The following is a 10,139-nucleotide window of genomic DNA, read 5'->3' on the forward strand; positions in this document are numbered from 1 at the left end:
TATATCTTGTAATCTTCGGGGTAATGGGCTAGATAAAGGAAGCAATGCTTTAAATGCGTTGGCAAATCTTCATAACTCAGAGACAATATTCGGTTAACCGAATTGAGACTGTTGTCATCTAAGCACAATTTTCCTACGATTTGATCTCCGATATTGTCAGAAACTCTTTTCCACTCATGAACTGTATGTTTATTAACTAACAAGCCTCCCAACACTTTAACAGCTAATGGTAGTCCTCCACAATGTTTGACCATTTCCTTTCCCATGGCTTCCATTTCTTCACCAAGCCTTATTTCTGCACAATATCACAAGCTAATACATTTCAAGATGTGAGCTGCTAAATAAAATTTATTAGATTCTTGGTCTTAATTTTATATTTGAACTACATTAATTAGGACCCGTGTAGTCACGGGTTAATCATTACATGTTTTTTTTCTTCAAATTTAGTTGATTTTATAATGTTAAATTTTAATCGAACCAACCATGAATTAAGCATAAAGAGTAGATATTCGATATTTCTAATTCTAAGAAACCTATAAAAATCGAAAAATAAAATAAAATTTAAGATTAGTAATTACTATTTTTAGGATTAGTAGTTAATTTTTTTAATTATTATCCAATTTAATTAATGTTTAATAATTATATTGTTATTTTAAACCTCGACACTCATTGTTTATCCCTTATATATTAATGGAGAAGCATTTTTCAAAAATAACCTTATTTTTATGTGTGATTAACAAAAATGTCATGCTAATGTGTCGTTCTTACTGAGCTTCTCAATCCACTTAATTAAAAATCTAACATTTATTAAGATATTTACTGATCCAATTAATTAAAACAAAAATACAATTAAAATATGCAATTAAGATATACAAATATATACAAAATGGATTACTTAATGATCCAATGATTGTGGCCTCGTGGAATTTCCATATCTCGGAAATTGGTTATCTTGGAGGTGTTGGCGGGATAAAAAAACCGATACGGTGTCGATTGGATAGGGCCCTAGCTAATGAAGATTGGCATGATTTATTGTGTAATTCTTTCATTGAGTATCTACCAATGGTAGCTTCGGATCATTCACCAGTAATAGCTACGATTGCGGATAAGATACCTCACGGAAAACGAAGTTTTAGGTTTGATAAGAGATGGATTGGAAAAGAAAGGCTACTAGGGGCAACATCAAATGGTTGGAATTTAGACCCTGGTTTACGAGATGGACAATTTGTTGAAAAATTGACTATTTGTAGGGAGCTATTTCACAATGGCGGAAAGAGTTATCTCCTTATGGAAGGAAAACAATAGAAGATCTGAAATATGAATTAGAGGTAGCACAGAGAGATGATACGAGGACACGAGATGAGATTACGGAGTTAACAATGCGGTTAAAAAAAGCTTACCGAAATGAAGAACAGTATTGGTATCAAAAGAGTAGGACTCTATGGATGAATTTAGGGGACAATAATTCAAAATTCTTTCATACTCTCACAAAACAGAGACGTGCAAGGAATCGAATCAACGGGCTACATGATGAAAATGGGACATGGTTTGCAGAGGATAAAGATATCCAGAATATTACGGTCTCTTATTTTGAGAATTTGTTCACAACAACTAATCCTCATGCTTTTGAGGAGTCATTAGCAGAGGTTGATGATAACGGATCAGATAAATGACTTCTTAACGGCACATGCGACTGAATGTGAGGTGCGAGCGGCCTTATTTATGATACACCCGGAGAAGGCACTAGGGCCAGATGGCATGACAGCCTTGTTTTTCCAGAAAGCTTGGGTTACCATTAAAACGGATTTTTTTTATCATGGTTAATTCATTTTTACAAGATGGAGTTTTGGATAAGCGGTTAAACACGACTAATATTTGTCTTATTCCAAAAACAGAGCGACCGACTCGGATGACGGAATTACGACCTAAGAGTCTTTGTAATGTTGGATATAAAGTAATTTCAAAGATACTATGTCAACGATTGAAGAAGGTTCTACCAAATCTTATTTTGGAAACCCAATCTACTTTTGTAGAAGGGCGACTGATCTCAGACAATATTCTTATATCGCAAGAGATGTTCCATGGGTTAAGAATTAATCCGTCATATAAAGAGAAGTATATGGCTATTAAAACGATATGAGTAAGGCATATGACAGGGTCGAATGGAAGTTTATTGAAGAATTATTAAGAAAGTTGGGTTTCTGCGAAAAATGGATTCTGTGGATGATGTGGTGTATCACAACAGTCCAATATAGGGTTCTTCTTAATGGTCAACCTAGAGGTCTAATAATTCCAGAAAGAGGATTAAGACAAGGAGATCCTTTATCTCCCTACTTATTTATCCTTTGTACAGAGGTACTTATCGCGAATATTCGGAAAGCGGAACACGAAAAGTTGATTACCGGTATAAAAGTATCAACAGCTAGTCCTTCGGTATCTCATCTTTTATTTGCTGATGATAGTTTATTCTTTTGCAAAGCCAATATAGATCAATGCGGGGTAATTTTGAGGATTCTAAAGCAATATGAAGCAGTTTCGGGGCAACAAATTAATTTTTCAAAATCATCAATTCAATTTGGCCATAAGGTGGATGATTCTATAAAAGCGGAGATAAAAGCGGTTTTGAATATTAATAACCTTGGTGGTATGGGCACTTACCTTAGTTTACCGAAAAGTCTAGGTCGCTCGAAGACAAAGATATTCTCCTTTGTTAGAGAGAGATTACAAACTATAATAAATGGATGGTCGACAAAAATCTTATCGAAAGGCGGAAAAGAAGTGATGATCAAATCGGTAGCTGCGGCATTATCAACTTATGTTATGTCTTGCTTCAGATTACCAAAAACCATCACTTCTAAACTTACAAGTGTGTTCGCTAAATTCTGGTGGAGTTCAAATGGTGAATCGAGGGGAATGCACTGGATGGCTTGGAATAAGCTATGTAGTAGTAAATCCGAGGGTGGATTGGGATTTCGGAGTGTAGATGATTTTAATTCGGCTTTATTAGCAAAACAATTATGGCGTTTGATTACGGATCCCGATTCACTGTTTACAAAGGTTTTCAAAGGAAGGTATTTTCGGAAATCCAATCCTCTGGATACAATAAAATCATACTCTCCTTCCTATGGTTGGAGAAGTACCATGTCAGCTAGATCTCTGGTTATTAAATGACTTATTAAAAGAGTCGGTTTTGGGGCGTCCATCTCAGTTTGGGAGGACCCGTGGATTCCAACTCAATTCCCGATATCAGTAAAAAGTAATGGTTCAATTATTGACCCATCTTTGAAAGTTAAAAATCTTATCGACAGTCGGTCAAATTTTTGGAACATTAATCTCTTGCAAGAGCTCTTTGATCCGGAAGATGTCGCACTGATTAGTGCCCTGCCTTTGGGTGCGCCACCTATGGAGGATACCCTCGGTTGGCATTTCACTAAATCCAGAAAATAAACAGTTAAGTCTGGTTATCATACGGCGCGGCTAGAGAATTTGGAAGGAAATTTATCCTTTTTTAGCCTGGATTTTAAATCTCTAAAAGCATATACTTGGAAGGTGCAGTGTTCGCCTAAGTTACGTCATTTTCTGTGGCAAATTTTATCGGGTTGTGTACCGGTTACAGAAAATCTGAGGAGAAGAGGAATAAATTGTGACATAGGATGTGGCAGATGCGGTGCGATAGAAGAATCAAATAACCATACATTTTTTGAATGAGACCCAGCGAGACAAATTTGGGCACTTTCTCAGATTCCTATGGTTCCGGGAATTTTCCCTACGGCCTCAATTTACGCGAATTTAAAACACCTTTTTTGGAGAATTCCTTCAGAGGTTGACTCTTCTCCATATCCATGAATAATTTGGTATATTTGGAAAGGTAAAAATGAAAAGATCTTTGAAAATATGGATAAAGACCCATTAGAGGTTTTACGTTTAGCGGAAAAAGAGGCCCATTCGTGGCAGTTAGCTCAATAGAGCTTCTTAATGAAAATCATGGTTCTTTAAACTGCGAATCTCGAGTGAGAGTGAGAGAAATTTCTCTTGATACTCTCTACTCCGGATATCGTTGTTTCGTGGATGGATCATGGAAAGAAACTGACAAAATTTTCAGGAACATGGTGGTTCTGTACATCATCAAATGGAGAGACGCCAACTATGGGAGCTGCCAACATCCGACAATGTTTTTCTCCACTACATACAGAAGTGTAAGCTCTTCTCTGGGCGATGAAGTGTATGATTGGAGCCGACAACCAAGAAGTAGCTTTTTATACAGATTGTTAAGACTTGGTGAAGATGGTGTCTTCCCCAAACGAATGGCAGGCCTTCTCAGTGTATTTAGAAGATCTTAAGAGAGACAATAAAGAATTTTCAAGTTTCTCTTTATCTTTAATCCCTCGAAGTGCAAATGCAAAAGCGGATAATTTGGCGTGAAAAATTCGCACCGAACCGTATCACATCACATATGTAAACAACATTCCTCAGAAATGGCTCTTATGAAATTTTAATTAAAAACTGTTGATAAAAAAAGAAAGAGTACTTAATATTTTGTATATTGATTAATATACCAAGATATATATCATAAGTTATGATAAACATAAACATTAATACATAAATGATAATTTCACTAATCTTGATAATTATTAATACACCACCGTTTATTAAATAATATAAAAATCGAACACCTTCAATATCATCAATACATTAAAATTGATTAATAATCGTTTTGTCCCGCACTATATTGTTATCTAGTTGGTTAATATTCATGCTAAATAAATTAATTTTGACACATGTGAAAATCTAGATGACCACTAACACTTTTTTGATACATGTCAAATTACGTAAATACGTTTTTAGTTTTCTAATTCGTTAAGGAAAAAAAAAGTTGAAATTTGTTTGAAAAATTAACAATATGTATATATATAGTTCATTTTACTTTTTGGTTAAGGAAAATAAAAGTGTAAGGAATAATTTAAATATACACATGTAAATTAGTATGTGTAAATATGTTTTTCTTAAAATTTGTTTATCTTATTTAGTTAAGGAAAATAAAGTTAGTGAAATTAAACATTATATAATTTATATAATAAGATATGTACCAGTTTCATCTCTCCTAGAGAATACTATTCTCTCACAGAGCTTCCAACTTTCATTAGGATTCAGGATTCTTGCTTTAAAAGTAAAACATGTTGGATCCACATGTATCCCAACACCTTCATTCCGAGAAGTAAGCAGCATCTTCCAACCTAGAAAATATTTGTGTTCTCATGTTAAGGAATAAAAAAGCATTTATTCTATATCTTTTAACAATCACTTATATGAATTAAAAAGACCAAGTGCTTCATGTATGTACCATAAGAGCTCACCTCTTTGCTGCGGAAACACTGCTTTTATTCGATCCCAGTCTTCTTTTTTCCATACATCATCGAGGACAACCAAATATCTACCGGTTTGCAACAACTGAAAGAGTTTACCCTGGAGTGCATATTCGTCCATCTGCAATATCTCACCATCGTGTGGCTGAAGTTCTTGCAAGATCCTCTGCCAAACATGTTTCTGTGTAAACTGTTGCGAAACACAGACCCATGCGAATCCATCAAAATGACGTCGGACTATGTCATGATGAAAAACTTGTCTGGCCAGAGTGCTTTTACCAATACCGCCCATCCCAGATATAGAAACCACTTGATGTTTATCATTCTCCACCAAATGACCAACCAATTCTTCAACACTCTGCTCCACCCCAACAAGATCGTGTTCAGGACTGTTAGCGTAGGTTTGTCGGATCTCCCTCTGCTCCCTTTGTCTGTCCTGAAGAGACATCGAACGACCACCATCAATGACCTGTTGTATCCCTAAACTCTGCATATCCCCAATCACCTCAGAGATCCTCTTAGTGATTCCTTCGATATCTGAAGCAACTTTGCGGCGATCCGTTAAGAAGCAAGCAAGTCTTCTCACATGCTTCTTGATTCCTTTTTCTTTACCTCTACTTTTGTTCAGAACATAGGATTCAAGTATATCCTCAGCATCATAAACAAGGTCTTTGACATCTTCCAAGAAGTTCCTCACCCTTTCACTTCCATGTTTCTTGGCATCTGCATCTTTCAACAACGACTGTAACCTTGTCAGCTGACGCTTTAGTCCATCAACTTGGTCATCAAGTCCCTGCAATCGCTCTGATTCTCTACTCAGGAGATCCCAAAGCTTCTCAACTCCAAACGACACAAATCCTTCAGCCATAACTACTCGTCGACAATCACCTACGTTGAACCAATACAAGAACGCCAAGGGTACAGATTCTCAGAAAGAAATCTGATTTAAAATTGTTTACGATAAATGAAGAAAACAATATATTTATCAAAACTCTAAGCTAGAAGTTGACTCCAAGTCAACCTTATCTATCTAGCTACCGATCTCTTGGCTGAGGGTTCTCCAGTCCACAATAATATATCTTATCGTTAATGATTGATCAAATAAAAGAGATTTTATCACAACTTATCCACAGTTATCGGACCAAATTGAAGAAGCATTTGCTTGGTTGTCATGAATGCTAAGCTGTTTCGTGGAAAAGAGAGGATTGTAAATGGTAACAGTTTAGTACCTTTTGTTTCACGTTCGAGAACCGTTGACTCAGTCCTATCATTTCTTATTGGATTTTCAAGAGAGTAAACGTAATCTTGCACTGTTGGAAACTAGTGGACTGTCATCTTAAGAGATAGCTGAAACCTGGTGTTTGCAAATATGTAACTTGGACTGAACGTAAACGGATTATGCATTGTAACAAATTTATCATTCGGGGCAACATCACTAATACTAACAATTAACAATGGTAAATAACGAATATTCTAGAATTCAGCATCAAGGTGTTCTTTAGGGTTCATGGTTGCATCATTACCATCAATAAGGATCACAAGTATAGTATCAAGCTAAATGCTTTATTCATCTAACTTGTTCTATCCTTCAGTGGAATTCTCATCAAGACAAAACTATTCCTGAGAAAACAAGACTATCCTCTCTACAATTCTAACGAAAGCTTAAAGATCTCCCGCGCGCGATCAAATCTGATAAACATGTCTCCATGCCCAGTAACACACAGAGCTACTCTCTTTCTTTCTTTCTTTATTTATTTTTCTATTCTATGTAATATACAAACTTTATCCACTAATGTTGATGATGCAAGCAGGGAATCAAAATTGCGTGCAGAACCAAATCCTACACACATGTCAAACAACTGGTCAACAACAATCAACTTCTCTATAAACTTACTCTACTTACATCTTCCGCATTCATTCTATTCCCCCACCCATGCAGAGCGTATAACATATTTGATCCCTGCTCACAATCTTTGGGGAGTCATGGAGTGCTGTGTCGGTCTCCTTTAAAGCGCCATCATAGATGCTGATGCTAACATAGCAAAAACTGCTCCAAAGCATCCGAGGCGGCTCTGCCGATGCTTCACCATTTTCATTGACTTTCACTTTCATTGTAGCAGCCTATTTGTTTTTCTCAAGAGGTAGCAAAACCGTTAATTATAACTTCTTTGACTTGTTCGAGGATCACGGACACGGTTGTAAAGGTTTTGTCAACCTTTCTCAAGGCTTAAGCTTGCAGTTTACTTCTCTATTACGGTTTCAAGCTAAACTTAGAAGAATTTCTATGAGACTGAAACAGAGGCAATAAGAAGACAATGGTGAATGCAGAGAAAGAGAGTGAATGATGCAGAACAGAATGCAGGGAGCACACAAACACAGTTTAACGAGTTCAGCTATACCAAACCGGTACAGCCTACGTCTCGCCGGGAACGGTGTCCCGGAATCCACTAAACAACTTGAAAGAGTTTACAGCTTGTTTCCCTCACCCACACTTGGTAATATACAAAGCTCACTTTCACTCAGTGTTTCCCCACTCTGTTTTCCTCTCTTTCTACAACTAGCATCACACCTCTTCTCTCTTCATAACGTTCCTCTTTATAGATGGAGACAACACACCTTGTGTACCAACCCTAAATGCAAAGCTGTCACCTTATACGTATGCAAACGTAGACACCACCACAGCCTCACATTTTGAATTCACTACAAGACAACTCACAACTCTCTCTTTTGAACCTAAGACTTGTGGTCCCAAAAGCATAACCTTACTCAAGTTACATTTGCATTAACCTGAGTTACTCTTTGAGTTAGCCTTGTCATCAATTTGCTTGTTCATCAAGACTCAACTTCACAACGGTGATAACAACAAAGAACAATTCTTCTTTACTGATACCAAGAATCTGTTCTAATGAAGAAGAAGAGAGGTTTCAGGCCTCAAGTGATTCAATCCTAGCGAACTCACGCAGGAGTCGCAACACACATACACCAATTCACACTTAACTGGATACCTCTCGCAAAATATCATCCTCTGTATTTATACTACTTCTTGTTAGGTTTCCAAAGAGGCAAAGACTAAATCTTCTCTTCACTTCGAAGTTCCAACTCAGCATTCACTGCCATGTAAGACGGCAAAAATTCTTTGTGATTTCTGTTCTTTGGGGATCATGGTTGCATCATCACTTAGCATCAATCAATATCACAAGTACAGTATTAAGCTAAATAATTTGTTGATCTAGCTTGTTCTGTCTTCAAAGGGAATTCTCATCAAGAAAAAAGCACTAAACCCTTGTAGCTAAAGTCTCTCCTACGCATTTCATCGAACACCTTCTCTGCATAGATCATTGAGTAACCAAAACAAAATTGTTTCTCTCCATTTAGTTGTAAATACCAATCTACCCTCACCAAATATGTTTCTGTATGAGAAATTCGATCATTCCTTCCATTTTCCACAGAAGGAACAGAAACCAGTGTGTGGTTCCATTCTCTGCACAAATGACATGTTCCGAGGAATATAAAAGGCTATGACTATTGGGCCTATAATAGGCCAATAATGGGCTGGATGGGCTGATAATGGGCCGGATTGGCCGATAATGGGCCTTTATTTATGAGCAGAAAGCTTCTTCTCAAAATTTCGACGGTCTACCGGAAAACATGGCTGCCAATTTCTGGAATTCGTCTCACTACTAAACATTCTTTTCAACTTTACCCATTAAAACTGATTCGTCTTCTCCTTCAACTCAACTTTTAGTTTCTATTTCTTTTGGTTTTTGCGTTTGTACGAAGCAGTAAACAACTTTTGGCTCATGATCTTGATAAAGAACGTGGAATTCCAATTGATGATTACAAGTTCATCAAGTTTCATATGTCTAATCGTACGAAAACTTTTTCTTCTAAATTCTTTAAATTTTTCTGCTTAAATTAGCAAATTTGTTGTCTTTAGCAACTGCTTTACTTTAGCAAATTTGTTGTTGTTTCAGATATAATGAATTTTCAAGATTCTCCATGAATTGGATTTAAGCTTTTTTAAAAAAAAAGTTGACTTCCTTCTACACAAATGAAACAATAATCTAATGATTAGTCTCCATTATTTGACTAGATTCCATTAGTTTCATCAATTCACATTCATGGTCTTCTTCTTGTTGTTCGTGTTTCAGATATATCGAAACTGGCACAACACATAAAGATTAGGCAAAGGTGAAGTCTTTCGTTGTTAGTTCTTAAAAGAGATATGAAATGTGTAACGACCCTTTGAACAATGCTGACTGATTTAGCACTTCTATTATTCAGAGTTATTGCAACTGCAGTAACGTATATGCGTCGCGTTTACACAAGGTATGGCTTGTTCTAGCTTCTGATTGTTTGATCATCGTTGTGTAGCTTGAGGCTCGGTCATTTGACTTATGGGTAGTGTTGTGTGTTTTGACAGAAAGAGTTTGTCGGAATACGAGCCTCGGCTTGTTGCTCCCACCTGCTTGTATTTGGCTTGCAAAGCAGAAGAGAGTGTGGTGCATGCCAAACTTCTTGTCTTCTACATGAAAAAACTTTGTAAATTCTTTTTTTGTTTTCTGCTTCAAAACTTTCTTGAGTTTTTTTGTCTGAGTTTCTGATGAGATTGCATCCTTCACTCTCGGTAGATGCTGATGAAAAGTTTAGATATGAGATCAAAGATATTCTGGAAATGGAGATGAAGGTCTTGGAAGCTTTGAACTTCTATCTTGTTGTATTCCACCCATACCGATCTCTTCACTGAGTAAGCCATCTGCTTAAGATCTTATGTGT

General features: G+C 36.5%; 2 protein-coding genes across 2 annotated transcripts; one reads left to right on the plus strand and one right to left on the minus strand.

Annotated features, from left to right (window-relative positions):
* Positions 1-202: 202 nt before the first annotated feature.
* On the minus strand, positions 203-6,384 carry LOC9298683 (disease resistance protein RPH8A). The gene is made up of 3 exons (XM_021015787.1): positions 5,355-6,384; positions 5,088-5,234; positions 203-312 (listed from the first exon to the last, which is right to left on the minus strand). Exons 1-3 carry the CDS (start codon positions 6,229-6,231, stop codon positions 290-292), a joined length of 1,047 nt encoding a protein of 348 aa, XP_020871446.1. The 5' UTR covers positions 6,232-6,384; the 3' UTR covers positions 203-289.
* Positions 6,385-8,767: 2,383 nt separating this feature from the next.
* On the plus strand, positions 8,768-10,110 carry LOC9298682 (cyclin-C1-2). The gene is made up of 6 exons (XM_021015780.1): positions 8,768-8,827; positions 9,109-9,232; positions 9,515-9,554; positions 9,648-9,692; positions 9,787-9,905; positions 9,995-10,110. The coding sequence occupies exons 1-6, from the start codon at positions 8,768-8,770 to the stop codon at positions 10,108-10,110; spliced, it is 504 nt and encodes a 167-aa protein (XP_020871439.1).
* Positions 10,111-10,139: the final 29 nt, after the last annotated feature.

Source organism: Arabidopsis lyrata, assembly GCF_000004255.2.
Source record: "Arabidopsis lyrata subsp. lyrata unplaced genomic scaffold ARALYscaffold_293, whole genome shotgun sequence".
Classification (NCBI taxonomy): Eukaryota; Viridiplantae; Streptophyta; class Magnoliopsida; order Brassicales; family Brassicaceae; genus Arabidopsis; species Arabidopsis lyrata.